Source organism: Muntiacus reevesi, chromosome 19 (genome assembly GCF_963930625.1).
Source record: "Muntiacus reevesi chromosome 19, mMunRee1.1, whole genome shotgun sequence".
Taxonomy (NCBI): domain Eukaryota; kingdom Metazoa; phylum Chordata; class Mammalia; order Artiodactyla; family Cervidae; genus Muntiacus; species Muntiacus reevesi.
Window position 1 is genome coordinate 38,489,421 of NC_089267.1, and position 26,638 is coordinate 38,516,058.

A 26,638-nucleotide genomic window follows, 5' to 3' on the forward strand; every position below is an offset into this window, starting at 1 on the left:
GTGGATGTATGTTTGTTGACAACGAAACATATTCATAACATATAGTCAAATACACCATAACAGAAAGGCAAATAGAATAATCTTATTTTGTTTAAAAAGTACATGAATTCTAAAAAGTTACAAATAAAGCTTGGAAGGAAAGGCACCAAAATAACAATAGTGGTTATCAATGAGGGTAAGCTAATGACTGTGTTTTCTAATACATATTTCTATTTTCTAATATACTCACAAAATGTATATATAATTAAAATAATTAGATATAAAATATATGTATTAATAAAACATATATACTAATTAAAAACTAGCAAAGCTTTGGTAAAAGTTATCAACTGCAGCAACTTGGCAGGAATGCACTCAAGACACGCAGAATGGAATGTCTCAGAAGATTTTATGAGCTGAAGCCAGGCAGTCAGGGGTGGTGCTCAGCCTCCCTCCCTCACTCTCCAGGGCCTCCTCAAGGGGGTCCCTCAGCTGAGGGGGGTGAGGACAATTCATCCTGCCCCTGGCAAGTAAGCAGTAGGACAGCCAGAGTCAGCTGCTGCTTCCAAGGCAAAGAATACCAAGATTCCATCCCCTGGACCTCATCTTCTTTATGGTGACAGGGCCAAGGCTACGTGGATTAGCATCCACAGAGGAAACACTTCTTGGACTGAGTACAATGAAAGCCTGAAGACTTGAGAAGTCATGAGACTGCACTGGAGGCCAGCAGAGTGTGGCCAGTGACCTCAGCCAGGTGGGTGGGGCCCAGTGCTTGGAGTCAGCCACAGTTGACTCACCCCTCACTGCCCTGGGCAGCAGTGCCAGTGTGCCAACAGGGCCTCCACAGCTCTTCAGCAGGGCACACTTCTCAAACTAACCCTCCATAACCACTGCAGATAAAGGATCCCAAACAAACAGAAACGCAGGCTCGAACCACCGTGGCCCTCTGCCATCCTCTTTTAGCCAGCATGCTATTTGAACCAGCCCAGGTTAAGGAAGCCTTGGGTAAGTCCGTGTTATACCAAAGAAGTGAGAATGGCCAGGACTCCCCAGAGCATCTCTAGAGGCCAGAGAAATTGTGTTGCTTCCTTCCCTGCAGCGGTTCAACTAAGGCATTAGGAGCCTGGGCTGAAAGATCAGCTCAAGGGGATGGCACAGAGGGTGAGTGTGCGGGCAGGGAGAGGCGTAAGGGCCCCGCCAGCACGTCTGCAGTGGGCACTTGGAACGTGGACCATGTCTGAGCGGGGCAGACAGGCAGCCATGGCTGACAGGTGACAGAGAGGTGCAGGGAGACTCCCAGTTCCCGGCAGTCCCTCTCTGCACATGACCTTTGCTTCTGCAGACGGTGCCCGGTCCCCCAGAGCAGCAGTGGAGTTGCCAGAGAAACATCTATTGTGGGGCTGGAGCCTACGTGCTTCCCTTGGCACAATCCTTCTATGAGGTCTCAGAGAAATTTGCTTCTCAAAAGTTGTTCTGCAACTCATCCCTGCCTTCCTTGGCCACTAAGAGTCAGCTCAGTGTCAAAGTGCAGCATCAAGGGCCTTCATCTGCCAACTTCCCCTCCAAGGCAGGCCCCTGGGTTCCATAAGAACCAGAGTGATGACCACTGGCCTGGTGCCCTCCAGGTGTCACCAACACTTAAACCTGAACTGTGTCGGATAGCACCGGCTGGAAGAGCATCACAGTGTCCCATGGATTCTTCTGGAGGCCCAGCCTGGGTGAAGTATGGCAGGTGCCAGGCCTTGTTATGGCAAAAGTATAACCCTGCTGGAACAAACTGTGCTTCTCATAGCAATCCATTTAACATCAGGCACACACACAGCGTTTTGATGATATCTCTAAAACCTACCTCTGCTGACAAAATGCTTCAGTGACTTCCCACTGACTCTGGGATGAAATCCAAACTCATAAGGCTTACACACAAGGCCATTCAGCATCTGGCCCTACTTATTTTTACAACGTCCTCCTCTGAACTCTGCTAGAACTCCCTTCCTAGATTGCTGCCTTCCCTCCCCTGCCCTTTTTCATCTGGCCAATACTGATTTATGCTTTATAACTTGGCTCAAACAATATCTCCTCCAGGAATTCTTCCCTGACTACTTCCCATCCCTCCTCCCCCTAGCTAGGTTATGTTCCCCCTTCTCTGAGCTAACACAGCACCCTATTTGTGCCTCTATCAAAGTGCCTAATGTGAAGTACCTTTTCTGGACATCATTGGTTCACCTAACTTTTTCTATACGTTCTTTCAAGGATTGTGCTCCTTACATTTATATCTATAATAAAGTGTTTGAAAAAAAAAAAAAAAAGAGATCCGTAAATACTTACTGAATGAGGGAATGACTTTCAGCATGTGAATGAAAATGGCTCTGAAATCCACAAAATAGACTATCTCAGTTCTGATTTCCAAAAAAGCTCAGTCTCTAACTTCAGGCCAGTGTGTTTGGTATAAAATTTGGCCAATATATTAGAACTGATTGTGAAAGTCTGGTGTTCTAGAATTTGGAGAAGGAAGCAAAAATCATGAGATATTAACATGGGTTCAAGAATAGTCAGATCAGATTAATCTTTTCCCTGAGGAAATACGGCAGATGCAGTGTATCTGGGTTTCAGCAGGACATCTGAGAAGATTTCTCATGACGTCCTTTTGGACAAATGGAGAACATGAACTGAGTGACAGGACAAACAAATGAGCTTCCGGTCAGTGCAAGACTGTGCCCAAAGTGACTGTTCAGTGTGGAGGGGACCCAGGGTGGGTAGCACTGCATTGGGACCCATCTGTCACACATTGTTATTAAAAGCTTGAATGAGGATACTGAGGGTAAGCTGATGTGAACCCAGGAGGGTGACAGAGTATGCTAGATGATAAATCCAGATTTTTAAAGATTTCAAGAGGTTCAAAGAGTGAACCAGGCTGGAAAAGAACAAGACTAATAATGTGGCAGCAGCAGGATGCCTGAAGGCCTTGTGTGGGCTTCAGGTGGCTATTAGCCGAAAGAGTCAGCTATGACAAAATCCAACACACTCATGGGCGCTACCAAAGCACAGCGCCCAGGACCAGGGCACTCTAGGCTGGTCAGACAACCATAAATTAGAGGAGCCTGACCAGGAGGGTGGGGCGCTCCTATAGAGGGACTGTAGGATAGGAGGCTGGTGTAGTCTGAAGGAAGGAAGGCGGGGCTTGGATTTTCTTTGCACACTTCTGTGGTCTGCTCTGCACAGGGGCACCCAGGCCAGGTGACCATGATGCCTCCTTCATTTCCATGTCTGTGTCCCTGGTATAGGCTGCACTGCCCAGAGGAAGAGTAACAATTTGTTACCCACCACCTAGAGAAACACCTGTTTGGGTGTGTGCTCCTGGAGTCCATCCCACTTGTAATTTTACAGAAGATTCACACATGCTAGCAATGGCACCGACTGAGCTTCTCTGACTGACTTGCCCTCAGATATTTAAAGGCTTGTTGTGACGGGTTAGAACCATGATTTGTGGTGTCCCAAGGACAAGAACTAGGATCCATGGCGGAGATGGTGGGGAGGCCAAATTCAGCTCAGTAAGAGCTGCCAGAAACAGGAGCTGCCAGGAATGGACAGCGTGGTGGGGGGTGGGGAGTGGCGGGGCACTGAAAGAGACACTCCCTGTCACTACAGATGATCCAGAAGAGTCTTGAGGCCCACCAGGCACAGATTTTGGAGAGACCTAACATCATGGACAACCGTCAGCTGATACCAGCCTCATCAGTGCACCCTGAGTTTCAGCTGTGCATGATGTTATTAACACCCATATTTCTTTCCTAGAAGATCCTGTCTTCAATGTTAGGGTGACGTATATAGATAAAGGACAAGCAGATCTTAAGCCATAAACTTTTTTTTGGTTTTTGTCATCGTAAAATATACATGAGATTTGCCGTTTTAGCCATTTTTAGGTGTACAGTTCAGTGGCATTAAATATATTCACACCATTGTGTGATCAATCTCTAGAACTCTTTCCATGTTGCAAAACTGAAACACTCTACGTTGACAACTACCATTCTACTTTCTGTCTCTTTGAATCTGACTACATTAGATACCTCACATAAATGGAATCACACAGCATTTACGTTTCTCTGATTGGGTTATTTCACTTAATTAGAATGTTTCCCATGATGAAGCATGTGTAAGAACTGCCTTCCCTTTAAGGAAAGTCATAAAATTTTTTGATTCAAACATTTTTCTGCACATGGCCCACCTTAATCACTTCTGTATCTCTGACTGAGAACCACTGACCTGCAGGGACCCAGGAGGAAACACTTTACCCCCTCATCAGAATACATAGTATTACACTGGGTATAACTGAAAGCTTAAAGCAAATACATGTAAATCAATGTGAATTCTGAGGAAGAGTGTACCTCTAACCAACCTTGTGAATTCTCTACAAGTAACAACTGAAATGCTTATTATAAAATTACGGAGAATATTTGAAGAGCTTAGAAAAATGTAAATGTGGACAGAATGTTTCAAAAAACTGAGCACATTTTGCTAAGGCAGGCTTTAAAAATGATTGAATTTCAAAGGAAACTAGATTCATAGCTACTTACTGCACTTTGGCATAATTTGTTAAAGATCCTAAAAACTGTTATGGCCAAGTATCTACATATACATTCCTATCCTGCCCTTTCAGTAGATTCTTTTGATTTAGAAAGGTACTTTCTGTCAATAATAAACAGTTAAAGACTCCAAGGACTATATATATGACTGTTGTATGTATTAACTATATATTATTGTTATATACATATTATATACAGTTGTTATGAATTCAAATACTGATAAATACATAAAAATTATTGATACTGGCTTCCTTTGGGAGAGAAAACTGGAGATGATGGAGTGGAGGACACATGAAAATGCTACCTTTTGGGAGCTGTTGTCTTTTTCATATTGTTCTTTTAAAAATGTTTTCAAGGCAGCGTTTTCATAGGCTATTTTGTTTTTCTCTTAAATTTTTTATACTAAAAAATCAACAACAGGAAATGTTGCTAAAGATAACTCATCCATAAATAAGCTCCAAGGTTATGTTAAAAATTGGCCAAATCTGAAATTAACCAACATGCATATTATAATTACTCTCCCATCTTAGTTAAAAATCAGTCTTTTTCCAAAATTAAAATAGTAACATGTGATTTCTACTTTGAGTTCAGGCTCAGTCCTCATATCTTCACTTTAGGGGAGAAAGGGAAGCATTAGGAGATGTTTTGAAGAGAAAGTATTTCTCATTTGGGTTTTTTTTTTTTAAAAAAGCAAATGACACTCTACAATGACCAATTTTCACTTCATACCTCTAATCCACCATCCTGGTAGTTCTCCAATAATCTCTGTACAAAATTTTCAACTATTTGCGGCCTGATAATTGAAAAGTTTTCTTCCATGACTTGGTGTTTCCAAAGGTCTAGGGAAAGAAATACCAATAATAGTATCAGGAAACATTGAACAACTATTAATAGTTACAAGTTGGCAACTGTCCAAGACATAACACAAGGTGTCATTTCCAAATACACAAAAACTAACGGGTGAAGGAGGGGAGGTGGTGGTTGAGGATACAGGATCCTCCAGAACATGGGAATAAGGACGATCTCTAACAAGATTCCTAAGAAAAGATTTGGAAAACACCTCTGAAGCCCAGTGGGCAATATTTTGTTACCATAACTAAATATCCCAAATCAAATGTAATTATTGACCTTATATGACGTCTGTTTTCATAAAGTCCCTACATGTAACTGAACAATTATTTTGACCTAACACAACTATCAGAAATAAATGAAGAGCTATTATATTTATCTATTTAAGCACATTTAAGTGTTACAAATTGAAGTAAGTTGAATACAGAGTTAATTTTAAAAGGTCAGGAAATTCAAAAGAAAGAAGAAAGAGTCACAGATTAGAAATGTAGAGAGCTGCAGAATATGAACTTTAGCTCCTGTACTGAAGCAGCAACAAGGCTGACACACATGTGATAAGTGAAAAAGTCAAAGTGAAAGTCGTTCTGTCGTGTCTGACTCTTTGTGACCCATGGACTATATAGTCCATGAAATTCTCCAGGCCAGAATACTGGAGTGGGTAGCCTCTCCCTTCTTCAGGGGAATCTTCCCAACCTAGGAATCGAACCCAGGTCTCCCGCATTGCAGGCGGATTCCTTACCAGCTGAGCCACAAAGGAAGGATGTGATAAGGCATATACACACTTAATAAGAGTAGCATTGTTTAGGACATCAAAAACTTAGAAACAACACACAAACCATGGTATATCCTTCCAGTGGGATAGTATGCAACTGTTAAAAAAAGAGAGGAATTTCTCCATGTCCTGATGTGAGAAGAATATTCATAGATTGTTAAGTGGAAAATGCAAGGTATAGAACAGTGGATATAAAATCCTATCTTTTATAAGAAAGATACAGTAAATACAATAAAGGGAGAGGCCATGCCCTCAAGCCTATTCAAGGGCATTGCTCCAGAAATTTGGCTTTCTCTGATATCATCATATCTCCTGTTTCCCTGGATCCTTCACAATAGCACACATTATTTCTTCAACCTCATAAAAATCTTCCATTTGACCCTGTTTCCCATGTCAGCCTTTGCTTCATTACTTTACTCCTTTTTCAGCAAAACTCTCCAAAAGAGATGTCTACACTTATTGTCTGTGACTTCTTTCAAAATCCTTCTTAGACCCGCTCACCCAGCTGTTACCTTCACCATTCCACTGAAAGTGATTCTGTCATAAACAGCAGTGACCTCAACATGGCTAAAGCCAGTGCTTTCACTTGACTTTCAGTAACATTTCACACAATTTGCCACTTCCTCTTGCTTGAGAAATTTTCACCACCAAACGTTGGGGGACCATTCTGTCCTACTTTTCCTCTACCTCACTGTTCCTTGTAGGCTCCTTTTTCTGATTTTCCTTCTACCCACCCCTCCCCCCCCCCAGCCCCATCCAGCTCTTAACATTAGAGTGTCCTAGGACTCAGCCCTTGGTTAGGCTTTATTTTTTTCTATCTATATTCACCTCCTTGACTATCTCATCTAGTATCATGGCTAAATACCATCTATATGCTGACAACTCTCAAATTTAGATCAAATGCCCACTTGGCATCTCTTCTTGCATGTCTGAAAGGTATTTCAAACTTCACTTGTGCATAATTAAACTTCTGATCTTCCCTCCCTAACTTGCCATCTCAGCAGATGGCCATTCAGTTTTCCCAAATGCTCAGGTCAAAAATCTTGGAGTCACCATGGACTCTTCTCTTTTCTTCAAACTCTATACCCAATCCATCAATGACTACTTCAAAAATATGCCCAGACTCTTTACCACTTAATACTTCCACTGCTCCTAACTTTGTTTGATTCACCATCTTCTCTTGCTTGGATTAATGCAATAGCCTCAAAACTAACCTCTCCCTTCTTCCGCCTTTTCTTTCCAACATAGCAGCCAGAGAAATTCTATTAAAAAATGTCAGATCATGCCACTCAAAATCTGGGACAGGTTCCCCATCACATTCAGAGTAAACACTGAAGTCCTCATGAGATCCTACATGATATTGCCCTTTCGTGTTTCCTCTCTGACACCTACTGCTCCCCTTCACTCTCTCCACTGCAGCTACACTCGGGTCTTTGCTATTCCGTAAACATGACAGGTATGCTCTGCTTCAGGGCTTTGTATGGGTTGTCTTTCTGTCTGGAATGCTCTGCCTCCAGAAACCCTCATAGCTAACTCCTTCACCTGCTTCAATTTCACTCAAAATGTCACTCTCTATCTTTCTGGCTTACTTCACTCTGTATAATGGGCTCCAGTTTCATCCATCTCATTAGAACTGATTCAAATGAATTGTTTTTAATGGCTGAGTAATATTCCATGGTGTATATGAACATTACAGTATACTAACACATATATATGGAATTTAGATAGATGGTAGCGATAACCCTATATGCAAAACAGAAAAAGAGACACAGAAGTACAGAACAGACTTTTGAACTCTGGGGGAGAAGGTGAGGGTGGGATGTTTTGAAAGAACAGCATGTATATTATCTATGGTGAAACATACCACCAGCTCAGGTGGGATGCATGAGTCAAGTGCTCGGGCCTGGTGCACTGGGAGGACCCTGAGGAGTCAGGTGGAGAGGGAGGTGGGAGGGGGGATCGGGATGGGGAATACGTGTAACTCTATGGCTGATTCATGTCAATGTATGACAAAACCAACTGAAATGTTGTGAAGTGATTGGCCTCCAACTAATAAAATATTAAAAAAAAAAAAAAGTCACTCTCAGTAAAGTCTATCCTGACCTCCCTATTTAAAATGACAATGTGTCCCTTCAAACCATCACACCACCATCCTCCTCACTCCACTATTTTCTTATTTCTTATGTGCCTTGATTATTTTCTGTCTACCCCCTACAAGATGATAAATTCCATGAGAATAAGGATTTTTTCTCCATGACAGTTAGGATGTACAACAGTCCTCCCTTATTCATGGTTTTGCTTTCTGCAGTTTTAGTTGCCTGTGGTCAACTGCAGTCTGCAAATACTAGATGGAAAATTGCAGAAATAAACAATTCATATATTTTAAATTGAGCACTGTTTTGAATATCACAATGAAATCTTGTGCCATTCAGCTATGTTCCACCCCACCTGGGATCCCTAACCACTAACATAGTCTTCTCCTGGCATCAAAGCATGGACATCACAACGGCTGTATGATCCAGGATCACCCAAAGCAGATGATCCCCCTTCTGACCTATCATCGAAGCTCAATGGAAGCCTGAAGAGTGCTAAATCACAATGCCGACGTCACTTTCTCTCGTCACATAGGCATTTCATCATCTCATACCATTACACAAAGAAGGGTAAGAACAGTACACTATTTTGGGAGAGACTACATTCACATAACTTTTATTATAATATATTGTAATTTTTCAATTTTATTATTATTGTTAATTTCTTACTGCGCTAAACTTACAGATTAAACTTTATCACAGGTATGTATGTATAGAAAAAACATAGTATACTATACATATATATATATATAGTAAAGACACTATATTTACTGTAGTACAAATATGTATATATATTGGAGCAGGCAATGGCAACCATGGGCTCAGATGGTAAAGAATCCGCTGCAATGCGGGAGACCTGTGTTCAATCCCTGGGTTGGGAAGATCCCCTGGAGGAGGGAATGGCAACCCACTCCAGTATTCTTGCCCAGAGAATTCCATGGACAGAGGAACCTGGCAGGCTACAGTTCATGGGGTCGCAGAGTTGGATATGACTGAGTGACTTTCACTTCACTTTATTGTTAATTTCTTACTGTGCTTAACTTATAAATTGAACTTTATCATAGGTATGTATGTATAGAAAAAACATACACTATGTTTACTATAGTATACAATGTATTGGAGCAGGCAATGGCAACCCACTCCTGTATTCTTGCCTGGAGAATCCTATGGACAGAGGAGCCTGGTGGGCTACAGTCCATGAGGTCACAGAGAGTCGGGCATGACTGAAGCAACTGAGTGTATATACGTGTGTGTGTGTGTGTAGGGTTTGGTAGTGTGTGTGTGTGTGTGTGTGTGTGTGTGTGTGTGTGTGTGTAGGGTTTGGAACTATCCCCAGTTTCAGGCATCCTCTAGAGGTGTTCGAACATGCTCTCCACAGAAAAGTGGGGACTACTATATGCCCAAAACAGTGCTTAGAATATATAGCCTAGAAAATATCATATGCTTAGGAAATAGGTATTGAATAAAAGGATGAATTAGTACCTGTATAAAAAGCACTGAAAGGATACATTAAAAACTGAAAAAGATGATTGCATAGGGGTGGCAATGAACCTTCTAAATATATGTTTTGTGTCATTTTGAGTTTTGAACCAGGTGAATGCATTATCTGTTAAAAAAAAATAAAATCAAGTTAAATATATGACAGTGCTGCAACAATGAAGTATGTCAACACTCTAACTTCCATGTGGGAGAGCAAAAATACCTGTGCGTGGTAATTATGCTGGGTGGGGCCTATTTCCTTCTGCATGGTGCCAGGAGAGTCATTTTTTAAAAAAATATATTAAGGTATAATTGACCTACAACATTGTGTTAGTTCCACATTCAAATAGTGATTCAATATTTCTATAGATCACAAAATGATCACCACCATAAGTCTAGTTATTGTCTGTCACCATACACACTTATTACAATATTATGAACTATCTTCCCTATGCTGTATATTTCATCCCTGTCACTCACTTATTTTGCAACTGGAAGCTTGCACCTCTTAACCTCCCTCACCTATTCTTTCCTCTTCCCACTCCAAGGGAGTCTTGAAACTAAGAGAGACCTATGGCGTCAGAAGTAGGAGCCCAGCACAGTTCCTCCGCTCCCATTTCTGTTGGGGGTGGGACTGGCCCTCAGCAAGTGCACCCACAGGGCCTCTCCCTGCCTCCGGCTGTTTCTAATTTTAGATGGGATTTCCTACTCATACTTCCATTTTTCTGACAGGAGACTCAGTACACACAAGAGAAAGCATCCAGCAAAATCCTCCCAGAAATGTGTTATGACAGAACTGGAGCCTCTGGTATTTATATTTACTGTTATTTACTGGGGGTCCTGGTTTTCAAAATGGCATTCCACATTTCTTCTACAATTGGCTACTTTCCATCATAAACAAATAAATCTGATTTTGTTTTTTTCTTTAGGATAATGAAAGTAAATAGACTTATCGCCACTCTTCTAATATAGTTGAAGTAGGAAATCCAAAAGAATTAATGCTGTGAGTACAAGTTCATGCTTCTAAGAAGTTTAAGACTTTCACAAATCTAAACTTTGATAGGACAGACCTCATGCATGCTTCAGAAATTCTCAGATAAGGAAATGTGTATAGGGTTCTTCTAGGGTACTCTCCTGGCAGGTCACTGGCTCACAGATAAGCCTGGCGAGGGGCTACACACTTCCAGTTTGGAGACCTTCCCCTGCCAAATGCCTACACAGCTGGTTTGGGATTTAGCTTTGGACTTAGCTGAGGGGGAAATATTCTATTTACTAAAGGGTTGGGTTTCATCTGGTCCCATCACTTCATGGGAAATAGATGGGGAAACAGTGGAAACAGTGTCAGACTTTATTTTTTTGGCTTCCAAAATCACTGCAGATGGTGATTGCAGCCATGAAATTAAAAGACGCTTACTCCTTGGAAGGAAAGTTATGACCAATCTAGATAGCATATTAAAAAGCAGAGATATTACTTTGCCAACAAAGGTCCATCTAGTCAAGGCTATGGTTTTTCCAGTGGTCATGTATGAATGTGAGAGTTGGACTATAAAGAAAACTGAGTGCCAAAGTGTTGATGATTTTGAACTGTGGTGTTGGAGAAGACTCGAGAGTCCCTTGGACTGCAAGGAGATCCAACCAGTCCATCCTAAAGGAAATCAGTCCTGGGTGTTCATTGGAAGGACTGATGCTGAAGCTGAAACTCCAGAACTTTGGCCACCTCATGCGAAGAGTTGACTCATTGGAAAAGACCCTGATGCTGCGAGGGATTGGGGGCGGGAGGAGAAGAGGACGACAGAGAATGAGATGGCTGGATGGCATCACCGACCTGATGGACATGAGTTTGAGTAGACTCAAGGAGTTGGTGATAGACATGGAGGCCTGACATGCTGCGATTCATGGGGTCACAAAGAGTCGGACATGACTGAGCGACTGAACTGAACTGAACTGGGAAATCTTCACAGCATGCTTCTTCTTCCTGAGTTCAAGTCAGACATGCGTCTGCATCTGTGTGCAGGAGTCAGGGGAAGTCAGGGTGAGTAGAATTCATCCAAGAGAAGCACTTCCTGGCCAGGTGGTGTTCGTGGTCTCCACATGTGTTTTATTTTTGGTGTGTGTGTGTGTGGCCATGGCTTCTCTAAGAAGAAATGTGGAGGTGGGAGGGAGATAGCATACTGGGGGTTCAATCAGGGCTTTTTCTTCCCTTTTACTCTGTTCCCAGGTCATTTAACTGAAGGAAACTTCGACTTCCTGGTGGCCAAACCACTTCCCCTCTCTTCTCTGAACACCCCACCTGCCCCACCCCCCATCCAGTCCCCTTCCTCTAGGAAGGGCATCTTGATTTGGCAGCACTTCACTTCTCTAACCCCTGGAGAAGGAAATGGCAACCCACTCCAGTATTCTCGCCTGGAGAATCCCATACACAGAAGAGCCTGATGGGCTACAGTCCATGGGGTCACAAAGAGTCGGACATGACTAAGGACACAGCACAGCACTTCTCTAACATAACCACAAACTCACTGTGCCTGAGCAGCCCCTGTGTCCTCAAGCCAAGGCAGAACTGAAGGCACACATCTGCCAACAATCACGGTTATTTTCTTGACCAGCAGGGTGGTGGTGGGGGGGGGGAGTGGGTAGGTTGAAAGCCTTATTGCCTCAAGCATATGTATGGATTCTGTACTGCTTTGCTTCTCAAAATGCTGCCCAGAACACTAGTTCTTTGAGTTGATGAAAGATAGTCCCAAGGTTCTGTGGTCGTATAAATTCAAAGAACATTTTGTGCTCTCTCTGGAGATTCACAATACACAGTAGGACAGTAAAGGCTCTGAGAAGGTCTGGAGTAAGGGAACCTTTCTAACATTATTTACTCTCAGTTTCCCAAACACTTTAAAAAAACTAATAAAACCCTTACCTTCTTCCCTAGCCCCTGCAAGTAGAAATCCTCCTGTCCAAGGCAATCAAGAGTAAGAGTTGGTTGGTCAATCATAAAAAGTCTGTTAAACCAGAGAGAGCTTTAAAAATGACATGCACTATCTAAAAATTTTTAAATTAAAAATTCACAAATATACAAACATTTGTCAATCTTCTAACATGGACTCTAGACTTTTTCTTTGTATGCACCCACTCATTGGAATTCTGTACCATAAATCATAATACAAGGTGTGTGGTCTACAATTGTGTGTGTGTGTTGGTTGCTTTTTATGGAGATAAATCTTAAAGACCATGAAACAACTCAAATGCCTCATTCTTTGTTTTTTTAAAGAAGTTTTAGGTTGACAGAATAATTGGACAGTTCAGCACCCTCACTCAAAACACACAGCCTCCCTGAGTATCAACATCCCACACCAGGGGCTACAGTTGCTACAACTGATGAACCTACATTGATACATCATTGTCATCCAAAGTCCATAGTGTACATTATGATTCACTCCTGTGAAACTATGGATTTGACAAATGTATAGTAGCATGTATCCACTATTATAATATCATACAGAATAGTTTCATGGCCCTAAAAATCCTCTGTGTTCTGTTTACTCCTTCTTCTCTCCTCTCTCAACTGCTATCGATCACTGAACTTTTTCCTGGCTCCATGATTTTGTCTCTTCTTGAATGTCACATAGTCGGAATCACACTATATGTAGTCTTTTCAAGTTGACTTCTTTCACTTAATAATATGCATTTAAGTTTCCTTCATGCCTTTTCATGATTTGATAACTCATTTCTTTTTACTGTTCGGTAGTATTGCATTGACTGGATGTACCACAATTTATTTCAATTTAGTTTTTATAGAACAGATCTTTCTTTTTGTACTATTTCATTAGTTTACATAGTAAGTAAATTACTCAAACACAATGACAAGTAAAACTGGCACAAACAGGTTTGGAGCAAACAATGATCAGTGATGTAAACATATGCAACCCAAAGGCTGTAATTAGTGAGCACCTTGCTGGCTTGTATTACCAAAAAAATGGAAAGATTCAGGTAATCCATGAGTCTGTGGTTGGGAAAACTACTGCATTAACATGTTGAGGAGTTAGTATTCTAGGGCACACTGCTGGGGAAATGCTGACTCAGCCCATGTTCTCCCAGATGTTTTGATTGTGCTTCTTTCAAGAAAAGCACTTTTGTTGATTCACCTTTAACATGTCTGTTTATGTATTCATAACTACATCCAGTACTATCACTGGCTAATATTGCAAAACATGCTGCACATAGGGTGAGATTCACCAACAATGAGAGTGAATCTCAATCCACATTCCCAATAGTTTCTTTGACTTAAAAAAAATTTTTGTCTGACTCCTTAGATGTGATTAGTTTATCTTTTTAAACCTCATAACATGACTGAAGATAAGCATGAACTAGGATTAAAATTGTCAACTCTATTATTTCTTATTATTCTCTTGTGGACTGCCTCCCCATGGTCACGTTAGGATACCTTACTAAAGAGTGTAACATGGATTTCTTATGTACGGACTTAATCCATTTAGAAACTTTAGTATTTTCTTCCCCCGTCCCTGGGCTATATGTCTCTACTCTGGAGACTGCTGGTCTTATAACTGCTCAGAGAAATTGAGAAAGTCAATTAAAAGTTACTTCAATGCCAAAATGTCAAAGATGGGGAATGCAGAGCCTCTTTGAATCAGTGGAGCCTATCTCTCTGTTAAGCAAGGCCTGAGGCTGAGTGAGGATGTCTGGGGCTGCTTTTGATTGCTCTCAGGGGGAACACAAACTACCAAGAACTAGGTGTGGGTGTGACATTTTCAGATGCTCTCAGACAAACTGGAAGCTCATTCAGAAGCTTATAAAAAGATTAAGCTCCACGACAAGGTGGAGAGGAGGGAAGTAAACAGGAGAAATATTCAAGCCTGTGATATCCCCTGTTCTCAATACTCTCCATTTCCAGCTCCCTCTGGAGAAACCCCTAGCCCCAAGCTAGCCTTGACAACAAAGCGTGACCACTGCATGAAAAAGCAGGACCTGTTGGAAGCCCCGATTCACTCTGGCTGCTTCCTACTGGTGAGATGAGCAAAAGGTGAGTGAGATTTCCAAGGTTTTACCATCTTCTTACTCTGTGAGACCTAGCCCACAGTGGTCTCAGGAAGACAAAGTCGAAGAATACAAAAGCACCCCTGGCACACAGTGGGGACTCCATCACTTGTACTGGGGGACACTCAGCAGAGGAGGAGACCCAGGCCTCTGCACCAAAGCATGCTGAACAGACCCCAAACAAAACCAGCAATAACAAAACACTCTCACTACTGCTGTTTATTTTAAAAATCTTATGAGTACAGAATCTGAACAAAACTTCAGAATTGGCCAGTATATTCTAGCCAGAGTAAGGCTTGGTAATATCAACCTTACCACCATTAAAAATAACTCAACCCCTCCCCTTTGCCTGACCCCCACCAGCTCCTTACTGAAGGCCCTTGACAAGCACAGCTGATGAGCACCCTGCACAAAGCAGCACAGAGCACAGCCGCAAAGCAAAGGCACTTCCTCCCCTGGGCCCCCGCCTGGCCATCTCGTACGAACCACGGCCCTGAATCATGCAGATGGTTGCACCTGCTGTATGCTTGTGGATTTTCTCCAAGGACTCAGAAGGAAGCTACCTAGATGCAGCAAACACAGCATAAACACCAGAGGCTTTGTGTCTTGTTAAATGCTCTGTAACTGGAGCTCAATCACACTTGGCTCTCTGGTGACATTCAGAGACACTCAGTTGGCGGGGCTTCCCCTCTTGCCACACAGCCTTTCCCCAAAGTCCTGCTTTGCAGAATTCAGTTACTCGAAGCACTGATAAAACCACAGGGTCTTAGTGAGGACAGAGGTTATTAATTAACATTACAATGTCTGTGGACCTTGTCTCAAAAGGAAACCCTAATTAGTTTCGTCAGTCAGAAAATTCTCCTTAGCTCAAAGATAGGGGATTTTCCTACAGAATTAGTAGGAGTTAGGAACAAACACTGCAGTTCAGAGAAGACCAGTCACACAATCTATGGTGCCCCATGAAAAATACAAATTCAGGCTTGTTCAAAACACAGGGAAAAGGTACCATTAAAGGTACTAAAATATAGGTCCATTTCTCCATCAGCCTGGAAGGACGTTGCGGTTGAGCCGCCGAGAAGAACTACCATGTCCACTGCTTTGGCAAAACCTCAGATGCGTGGCCTCCTGGCCACACGTCTGCGATTTCATATTGTTGGAGCATTCATGGTCTCCCTGGGGTTTGCAACTTTCTATAAGTTTGCTGTGGCTGAACGAAGAAAGAAGGCATATGCAGATTTCTACAGAAATTATGATTCCATGAAAGATTTTGAGGAGATGAGGAAGGCTGGTATTTTTCAGAGTGCAAAGTGATTTGGAATATAAAGAATTTCTTGGGTTGAGTTCCATGGAAGTTTGTCACTTTCCTGTGTTCCTGAACTATGAAACTATGACTATCTGGGGTGAGAAATAGTCTCTCAATAAACAAACAATTAACAAAAAAAAATATATAAAATGTTTTTCTTTCCTCTGTGGTCTCTCTTTTGACCTGTCAGGGTGTTTTGTTTTAATGTTGAACTCCCAGGCTTGGGGATGCTGGCAGGGCAAGTGCAACCTTCATAACCATCAGGGCCCCTACCCTGTGATGGGGGGCATGAATACACATGGTCTACCAGCTACCCTGTGATGGGGGGCATGAATACACATGGTCTACCAGCTACTGGACTGAGGCTTCATGCCCTAGCCAGGGGCAAAGAAGTTGAGCCAGGTGTCTCCTCTTCCCACCAGCTCATTGCTCCTATCCACCACGGATGGGCAACCCCAAGAGTACTGCATCCTCTGCCCTGGGATAGTCTAGGTACACAGGGTTGGGCAGCAAGCTCACTTTCACTACGTTGCCCATCAAACATACCACAGTGTTGTCAGTCTGGAGTCCCTGAGATGCTGCCAGGTACACATGCCCCACACATGCCCTCACCAAGCTCAGGCCCCCACTGGTGTGGGGAGCGGCAACAACTGAATGGGGATGGTGAGGGGGAGGTTAGTGATGCCTGGGGTGGCAGGGAGCAGAGGATTGGGCAGAGAGAACTCCTGGCAAGGTGGGGAGGCAGCAGGAGGTGGGACTGTGAGCCCAGGCAACCAAGCCTTTGGTGCTTACTCCATTGGTTCACTGGACACCACTGACAGAATACAAATTCTAGGTTAAAATAAACAGTGTCAAGATGGCAGCAGTAGAGCGTTAAACCCCATGTGGCCCTGTGGGAGTCCTGTGAGAGTGCATGGGTCCCTTGCCCACGAAGTCCTCCTGACTTTGGACCTCAGATGAAAGGAAACAACTTTGATTGCCTTCCCGCCCCAAGTTCGTGTATTTCTAAGACAGATGTGTATATATATATATACATATATATATAAGAAAAAGCTTCATGTATTTCCTCCATTTCAACTTTATTATTTATTTCAGTTAGGAGTTAATCAGAAGAGACTGAAGTTTACAGATGTTCTCTATTTAAAAGCCCTCTAAGTGAAGAATACATATTCTTCAAAACATGAAAAGTACTCCTTTCTGAGCACAGGTAACTATATTCAATAGTTAGTAACAAAATACAATGGAAAACAATCCGATAAAGAAGATACATAACTGAATCACCAGATACTGATACAACATTGTAAATAAACTATACTTCAATAAAAATTTTTTAAAAGTACTTATTTGAACTCCCCTGGTGGCCCAGTGGTGAAGAATCCACCTGCCAGTGCGGGAGACACGGGTTTGATCCCTCGTCCAAGACGACCCCACATACTGTGGAGCAACTGAGCCTGTGAACCACAGCCACTGAGCTCTCACTCTGGAGCCCACAAGCCGAAGCCACTAGAGCTCTTGCAGCGATGAAGACCCAGGGAAGCCAAAAATAATATAAATAAATAACTTTTGGATACTATTTCTGGGCATTGCAGTGCTTTCATTTTTCCATGAATATGGATAGATATGTGGATTGCTTTTATCATTAGGAAAAATAATTAAAATGTTATTTTCTAAAGTAATAAACATACTTTACCTGTAGGGAGAGTATGCTGCTCCTTGGACTTTTCTGATACAACCAGTGTTATCTCTTTGTTAACTTTCCTTAATACCTCCTGGATCATATGAATTTCAAGATTTTCCAGAAGTTTCTGAAGCTAGAGTAAGCAGTTTGAGAGTCACTCTTCACTCTTAGCTTATACTCCAGGCTCCTAAATTCTTACATAAGGACCTTGGGCTGGGTCCTGTCCTTTAGCTACTCTCTACTGAGGAAGAAGAAAGGATTCTTTTTTTGAGGTTCCCAAGTGGGGTAGAGGCATCTTTTTGGAGACAAATATCTCTTCTTCCTGGCTCATATCTCAATTGATAAAATACAACCCTTTTTAACCAGGTTCTGCTAAATTGCAAAGTGCTCAGTGTCTGAAGTGACCTCTTATATTTTGGAGTCTCTAAATATGGCCAGGAATTTCATGACCTGTTTTATAAAAAGCGAGAGGGTCTGAAACTCAATTTAGATACCAAGGATGATTTCACAAGAAATTAATCCATACACAACCAAGAGAAGACTCAGATCTAATACCCATGAGCCCTTACTCTACCCTTTATGCTTGCAAAGCCCATGTTTCTCTCTGGTGCTAGAGAGGAAGCAGAGTTCAAAAGGGTAAGCAATGGTCATGGGACTGGAGTGTATGTGGAGAAGGGGCGGTGCTGAGTTCTCCTGGATGCTGAGCGGACATGCATCTCTGTACTTACACCCATGTAACTAGAGTCTTTGTTCCCTGTTACAATAAGCACAGCCAGGGACAGCCTGTGTCCCAGGACCAAAGGGAACAAGCACTTGGAAAAACAACCCCTCCACACACCATCAACACACGCCAAATAGACTAGAACATAAATTGTGTTGTCTTATTCTCAGAAAAACAATCGTGGAACCTATTTTAAACATTCAATTTCTGTGAGCGTGTGTTGGGGTGAGAGGATACTTTTGTCCTGAACTTTATATTTAAGATGCTAGTGGTTATGCTTTCTGTTGTCTTTTTTTGTGGTGGTGCACTTTAATTTGAGGAAAATAAGAATATGAAAACCTAGAATTACAGAACTAAGACATTAAAGTTAACTATTTGCTTAATCAAAGCCCCACATACCTTTAAACACTTAAGCAGCCTTAGAGTCTGTTCAACAATTTACAAACCCTCAATTTACACTTAACTTCTAGAAGAAAAACACCACTTGGGTATAGCCATAGTTTTACACGTTAATGCCATAAAGCAGATTTTCAAGCCAAGTTCAAAATAGCTTCTACATACCTGTTGAGTTTTTATTTCAATTTCTGAAGCTCCTTTGGGGGGAAGAATAGACTGACTAGTTATTAAACTTTCTTCAAATTCATCTTCTTTCCCCATCCGCTTAGCTATAGCTTTCATGCTGGGGTAGAGAATATCAGTTCTATTAAAGAAGAACAACAGAAATTAGCAAACAAACATTTTTTTTCTCTTTTAGATTTTCTGACAATTCTTTTCATTCATGTTCTGTTTCCTGTCATCATGCATAAACCTGCCAACTTGTCATAGATACTCACAGCAACATCTAAATACACCATAGTTGCCACTCCCTTAGTCAATATTAAATACCAATGCCTTTTCTCATTGGCACATTTAATTTCTTTGTTCTTCAAAATATTGACATGTCTTCTCATTCTCTATTTACCAGGAAAGCTGACTATTATAACTCATAAGATAGACAATTTGGATTAGGCCACCAAAGTGGGCCTTAGGGTCCTCAGTGAGGTCCAGTGTGGTGGGTGGGTGCTTAGTAAATGCTTGTTCAGTAACAGACATGTGGCAGAAGCCACCTGTCTTTCCTGCCAGCTAAGGCATCCCAACCAGCTCTTGAAGCTGAAAAAACAACATGGACCACAGACTGAACACCTCATGCTGCACCATACTGTACCCCGACTGTGATGCTGAAGCTCTCAGAGACTCGTTAGACCTAAGTCCAACGTGGCAGAGCGGGCAGCAGGTCACAGCAGCAGCACTCCCTACTCAATACTCACTGGGATCCTACAAGCTAAAACACTTAGTCAGTACCGAAGGGACACTTCAGGAGCACCCGTTTCCAGGGCCAGAACTCTGGGTAAGAGACATTCAGTGTTGCTCAGTGGAATCCAGTGTGATGCCTGCAGCCTACAGAACTTAGCTTTTCCTGGAAAGCACTGTTGGTAGAGACACACTGCCTAATTTCCTTGGCGATCAGTGGGGCTAGGCAGACCAGATTCAAGGACCAAATGTCACCCTCAGAGCAAGGGCAGGAATCTGCCAGACCCCAGGTTCCACTCCTCCACATGAACTTCCCCCCGAGCCACACTCACCCGTAGAGCTCCATGAACTGTTTGTGGAGACAGGGAGAGTTGACTCAAGCTCCTGGACTTGGAGCTTGAGTCGGCCCCAGTGCTCCTTTAGCACTTCCAGTTGCTTCCACAGCACCAGAAATGATCTCAGCAGAGCTAGGGACATCACGGCATCACACGGGCCCCCCAGCAGCCTGGAGGTCTTTGGGCTGCTTTGGAACGGACGTCTGAGTCCTGGCACTCTGGACAAATCTGGCTGAAAGCATTACAGAAATTCTTCCTCATTCACCATAGACCACTACAAGATCACCTTCTACATGCAGCTCATGCACAGTGAAGACTTGGGAGAATGACTCTTCATCCCAGGAGGAATGGTTTACAGGCCGATAGCACATGTAGAGCTTAGGGAGGATAACCATCCTTCCTGAACACAGGTGGTATTCAGAGAGGAGAGAAATGTCTCCGTTTCAAATTTCTGCTTGAGTCATGAACCACTGACTTTTAAAACTCTTTTACTTGGATGCTAACATTTTTATCTGCCTTTGAAAGACTGAGCCTTTAATGTTTAGTCTCTGCGTTTTGAAAAGCACTCTTCAACACACACAAGATTTAACAACCCGTCATGGTAGAGCTATATTATAATCTTAAATTGAAGATTTTATCCATTTTATGGGTAAGGAAATGGAAACCTAGGTTTATCTTATCTCCTACTCCTCCTCCCGTCCTCTAAAATTTAGGCAGAGAATATGTCACTTGATTTGAATTTATGATTCAATAGGCAATTTTACCGGAGAAGGCAATGGCACGCCACTCTAGCACTCTTGCCTGGAAAATCCCATGGATGGAGGAGCCTGGTAGGCTACAGTCCATGGGGTCGTGAAGAGTCAGACATGACTGAGCGACTTCACTTTCACTTTTCACTTTCATGCACTGGAGAAGGAAATGGCAGCCCACTCCAGTATTCTTGCCTGGAGAATCCCAGGGACGGGAGCCTGGTGGGCTGCCGTCTATGGGGTCACACAGAGTTGGACACAACTGACGTGACTTCGCAGCAGCAAGCAATTTTACTTTAACATCGTGATTTGTTCATTCATTCATTGGTGTTTCCTTAAACAAGGGTTGGTTGAGGGATTGCTGTGAGCCTTGGAGGATGTGGAGGGAACAAGGTTTTCAGGTCCCTGATCTCCTTTACACCAGCGATACGAAGGCCAGGGCTACCCAGAGAATGACAGACAGAATGGGGACCTGTATCTCACCCATGGCCTGAAGACAGTATCTCAGTTATAGGGAAAGGAGCTTTCCTTTGCAGACTCGGACCAGAGGACATTCAGGTAACAGCACCTTGGACGCTCAAGTTTCCTGGCCATGAATAGGAAGAACCACCACCGGGGTGTAACTGGACCCTAGATCAGTGCTATTAACATATGGGGTGGGGTGGAGTGGAGGTCGGGCTGCCAGAAAGAGAGTTGGTCAGAAGAAGAACTGACAGGCAAGTCCCAGGGGAGAGTGAACTCCTGCCAATATCTGGTAAGCCCTCCACCTAGTAGTCTACCTCCTCAACAATCAGCTGATTCATGCACTTCTGGATTTATTTTATCCTCAGAAACTTATAGCAAATGAAATCTTACTCAGTGACCCAAGATATCCAACAGACCAAAGCCAAGCACTGTGACAAGGAGGGGGCGGCCTATAGGCCACAGAACTGGATCCTTCCACTCAAAAAGCCCCAAGCTCCTGCCACCATTGTAAAAGCCCTGAGCTGGGACTTCCTTGGTGGCCCAGGGTGAAGAAACTGGCCTGCAGTGCAGGGAACACTGGTTCTATCCCTGGTCAGGGAATTAAGATACCACGTGCTGTGGAGCAACAAAACCTGCGTGCCACGACTGGAATCCGTGCGCTGCAACGAAAGATCCCACATGACACGGCAAAGATCACATGAACCCAATGCAACCAAATAGATAAATATTTAAAAAATAAAATAAAGGCTCTGAGCTAAGCCATCCCCTTTACTTGGGAGTCTTAGAGATGGAAGTCTAAAAGGTCACAGAACTGGTGACACAGCTGGGACAGGAAGCCTAGAGTCCTAGGTCATAGGCAGTATAAATTTCAGTGCTGCCCATTGTCTACGAACATTGAAATGCTATTAAATAGAACCAACCATAAAATAAAACTAATTAACAATAATTTTAAAGCAAACTTACCTCCTATTAAGAGAAGTCACCTCTTCCTAAGCTTTGCAGAATGGGTGAAGGAACAGGAGAAGGATAAAGAACAAGGCAGAGGAGACTAGGAGGTCAGGGAAAGATGATAATCCATCAGAAACAGGGCCAAAAGAGGGAAAATAGAAGGACCAGAGAGCCTGGCACGCTTCTTGCTCTTGGTATTACTTGGTCTATATCCAGTTTTGTAAATGCTCCTTCTAGGAGAAGCACTGAATCCTGTTATGGAATTCAGATGGCACATCTAAACACACTTCCTTTTCCACTAATTGGCCTGATATGTACCTGTGACTCGGTTTTAGCCAGTGAGAAACAAGAAAATCTACTGGAAGTTGTCTGGAAAAGATTTCCCTCCTTGACAAAAAGACAAGGCCCCTTAAGGGGAAAGCTTTTTCACTCCTATCTTCATATTACAAGGATGAGGGAGACATTCTGCTGACACACCCAGGATGGCACAGGTGCCTCCACCAATGTGAACTGCCTCCTTCTAGACTTGCTTTGAAAGATTAATACATTTTGTAGTTTAAGTCATGACTAGTTACTTACAGCAGGTGCACCCTTACTGGCACAGAGGGGCATTGGCCCAAAGGTGGAAGATCAGATAAAGCTTCTAAAAGAGTGTTTGGAAGCTGAAATCTGAACGATAAATAGGAGTTAATCAGATGAAGAAGTAGAGAGTGGGAAGAGAGGGAAGTTTTCCACCAGGGAGGCTGGTTTGCATGAAGGTACTGAGGAGAAAGCATGGTGCATTTGACAAAATGAAAGAAGCTGAATATGAGGGAATTCCAGGGCCAGACTGTTAGGCTGGAACCTGGGTTTCTTTTCTCTCTTGGCAAGTGACTTTAGGCATATCATTTAACCTTTGTGAGCTGGTATTCCTATCTATATAATGAGAATAATGATAGTACCTACCTCATGGGATTATTGTGAGAATTAAAGAAATTAATAAAGCACTCTGAATAGATCTCAATCATAGACATTATTAATTAATAATGTTCTATTAATAGTGTTCAGGGCCAACTTATTGACTAGACACCGAAATGCTTAGGGCCCACAAAATGTTTTAATTTCTTTTAAAATCAGAAAAAAAGAATGCTTAGGTTGAATAAAATGCTACAATTTATGATATTAATATATTTTTCTTTATATTAACACAATTATAAGCTATAACTCTTCACGTTTTTTAATGGAGAAATGAACCCTCAAAGGAAAAGCGGTAGTCATGGAAGTCAAAATGCAGCCCTGGTAGTGGTAGAAGTGGGCCAGAACCCAATAAATAACATTTTCAGGATTAGCAGAGGTAGGGGAGTTGACGGAGAAGTCTGAGAAGGCCTGGCCCATGACTTCAGAGGAAGCCTGGAGACAGCTGTGCTTTGGAAGCTAAGGGCAGACAGCCTTCAAGAAGGACACACTGTTTCAAATGCTGCTAAGGCATCAGGTTGGAAGGGGACTGAAACATACCAATGGGATTTATGACAAGGTCCATGGTGCTCTTGATGAGAGCAGTCTCAGTGGTGAGATGAGAAAGAAGGCAGAGTGCAGTTTTTAAGGAGTGAATGGAAGGAAGGTAAGGACATGGAAATGGCTGGTGCAGTTTGGCTCTGAAAAGGGGGCTCTTTAAATGGGGCGGTGGCTAGTTTGCCCTGTGTCCACACAAGTATCTGTCTGGTTCCAGATATATGCAGAACTGTTTCAAGCTATAATACTAGGGGGACTACAGCCTCCTGGTACCTTATAGCCTCAGAGGGACAAGTCTGGAGAAGGGAGAGCTTGCCTAGGAGTCCATGAGCTAGCTGAGTGATGACGATAGGAGCCAGGCTGGAGCTGTTCACCCGGAGCCTCTATCGTACCCTTCCAACTCCAGTCCTAAATGTGTGACTCACAAGGAAAAACAGCCAGTTGGAGTATTTGTTCAAACTGGTTTCAATGGACCACTCCCCGCCACAATGTCTGTTGTACTTTTAAAATTAAAAGAAATTGATATACCATTGATCATGGGATTTACTGTGAAAGAAAGCGCTTTGGAGAGAGTCTGACTGGCTACTGCTGCTTCACTGCTGCTCCCGTGTGGCATTAGCACAGTCCCGGGACACTAGGAGAGTTTATGGGACAGATGAAGCTCTCTAGTCCATCTCCCGAATAGAAGGGTCCTTCAGTACAACACACCACTGGTCAAGTATGTGCTACTTGACCAGTTCACCAAGAATACCTGTGTATTTTTGTCTGGTGTGGCTTGCTGTCCTGGGAGACCCTCCATGGTCATATGATAGTTACTCAGAAGAACATCTTCCATTAGCAGTTGCATGCCTGCCAGCTCTCCATGAGCCACCTTGAGGTCATGGCCACTCAGTCCACAGAGGCATAGCTAAAAACAAAAAAGAACAAAACCAAACCAAACCCCCATTTTGAACACTTCTATGTATCCTTTACATGTGTCCTGGGGGGAGAAACTAGGAGTAGTTGTGTTTACAAGCCCCTTGCTCTCAATTATTTAAAAAATCCATAAAAATCAGAGTACCATTTTTAGTTCAAAATCCGCCTTGAACATATCAGACATTTGGCTCTGTATGGAAGTCCAAGTTCCCCACACGTTATGGTGGTGTCTGTATATGGTTGTATGAATAGTGTGATACACGTATGCACAGGGAGAACACAGGAGAAAAACCAATATGATCTGTAACCATACCTCAAAGTGGGGGACTCTGATTAATATTTTTAAACCATTTTTACTATTTTTCTTTAAAAAAAGTTTACTTTTGGAAAATTTTGAGCATATGCAAAGGCAAGCAGAACAGTTCCCATCACTCAGTCCCCCAAACCACCAACCTATGGCCAGTTCTGCCTCATCCTCATCACTCCCCACCTCCACATTATTTTGAAGCAAATGTATCATTGATTTTCATGTTGTTGATAATACTTTTTAAAGTATTTTCTATTTTAAAAGATGAAAATACAATAATACTTGCTTAAACAATCAGAGGGAAACATACAATTGAAAGAAATTCTCCTTCTGAGTAGTTCTCTTCCTACCACTGTAGGTGGGTCACGAGTCACACATCTCTGAACTGCTAGTCTGGGAGTTATTCTGAGAGGCCCAGAGAGTGACCAGAAATGGAAGACCATTCCCCAAGATCATTATTAGCCAGGAGAATTTCAACTGATTCAAGTCTGATTCCAGCTGCAAACATGATTTTCTTCTGTCATAAGAACACATGATTCACCCTGCAGCACTGGGTTTATAGCTTCATAATCAAACACCTTGCTTATCTCATATTAATAAATTATTCACCACTGGCTAGAGTATGAAGGATTGGACCTATGGATGCAGTGACATCTGCTTTGCAGTCTGTATTCAGTTCTCTCTGTGACAAGCAGGAAGAACTATCTTACCTGCATGTGATATTCTAGGGTATCTGGGCTGCTACTTGTAACTGGAAATGGTCCTCCATCTTCCAGAAATGCTCTCCAAGGGAACAGCACAAATGACTAAAAGAATCAAATAATAAATATAATAATGCTGCATAATAATGTCCACAAGTAATATGCATTTGTATATGAACAAGATGTCTTCCATCCATACACCAGAACACTATGGGATTACTTCTCTATTATATAGAAATAGTTCTTGATGAATAGTCTCTGATGATGCAGAGGAGAGAGTAATAATCTTGTTTTTTAAACTGATTTTTCAGAAAGTAACTAAACATAGAAGGGTACTTAAGGTTTCAGTGTAAATAGTCAGCACTAGTGTTTGGAAGTCCCAGAATAGTATAAAACCAATGATACACATTTGTAATCAACAAAAGTAAATTTACTCAATTTTATTCAGTATTACAAACCTTAAATATTTGTCCTTTATCACCACTGTGCTCCAATTCTAGGCAACAACTCAAAACCAGTGCTGTGACATTACACACGGGCCTCCATCTTTCCCACATCACTGTTCAACAGCCAAGGCATCCCTACTCCCTGCAGCATGACATGCAGCCCAGGACAGAGTGGGCCTGTCCATCTGATCCGATTCTACAGTTTCAGACCCAGTACTGGCTTCAGACAATTCTCAAAGTTGGAGTTGATGCAGGTGGCAGGCAGCCAAGACACCTGAAACTACTTAATGCCAGGCAATGCCTAAAGGCAACAGGAGCAGGCCCAGTAGTCACAATCCAACCCTGTCTTCAGGTCTTCATGAGGGTCAAGGCTTGGGCCAAGAGTCATTGTCTTATAGCTAGGGAAGGTAGAAGTGTTCGACTTACATGGGGTTGATGCTGGCATTACTTGCCTTAGCTTTGTAACATAAAAACATTAAGTTGGAGGTTTTGGA

At 42.5% G+C, this 26,638-nt stretch overlaps 1 protein-coding gene across 1 annotated transcript in view; it reads right to left on the reverse strand.

Annotated features, from left to right (window-relative positions):
* The window catches only part of LOC136150869 (coiled-coil domain-containing protein 162-like), a 37,480-nt gene extending 17,339 nt beyond the window's left edge, over positions 1-20,141 (reverse strand). The window contains exons 1-4 of the mRNA XM_065911685.1: positions 20,120-20,141; positions 19,059-19,197; positions 17,789-17,909; positions 5,289-5,398 (exon numbers count right to left, since the gene is read on the reverse strand). Of these exons, the coding sequence (XP_065767757.1) occupies positions 5,289-5,398; positions 17,789-17,909; positions 19,059-19,197; positions 20,120-20,133 (384 nt within the window). The 5' untranslated portion in view covers positions 20,134-20,141. The remainder of the gene's footprint in view (positions 1-5,288; positions 5,399-17,788; positions 17,910-19,058; positions 19,198-20,119) is intronic.
* Between the last annotated feature and the right edge of the window lie 6,497 nt (positions 20,142-26,638).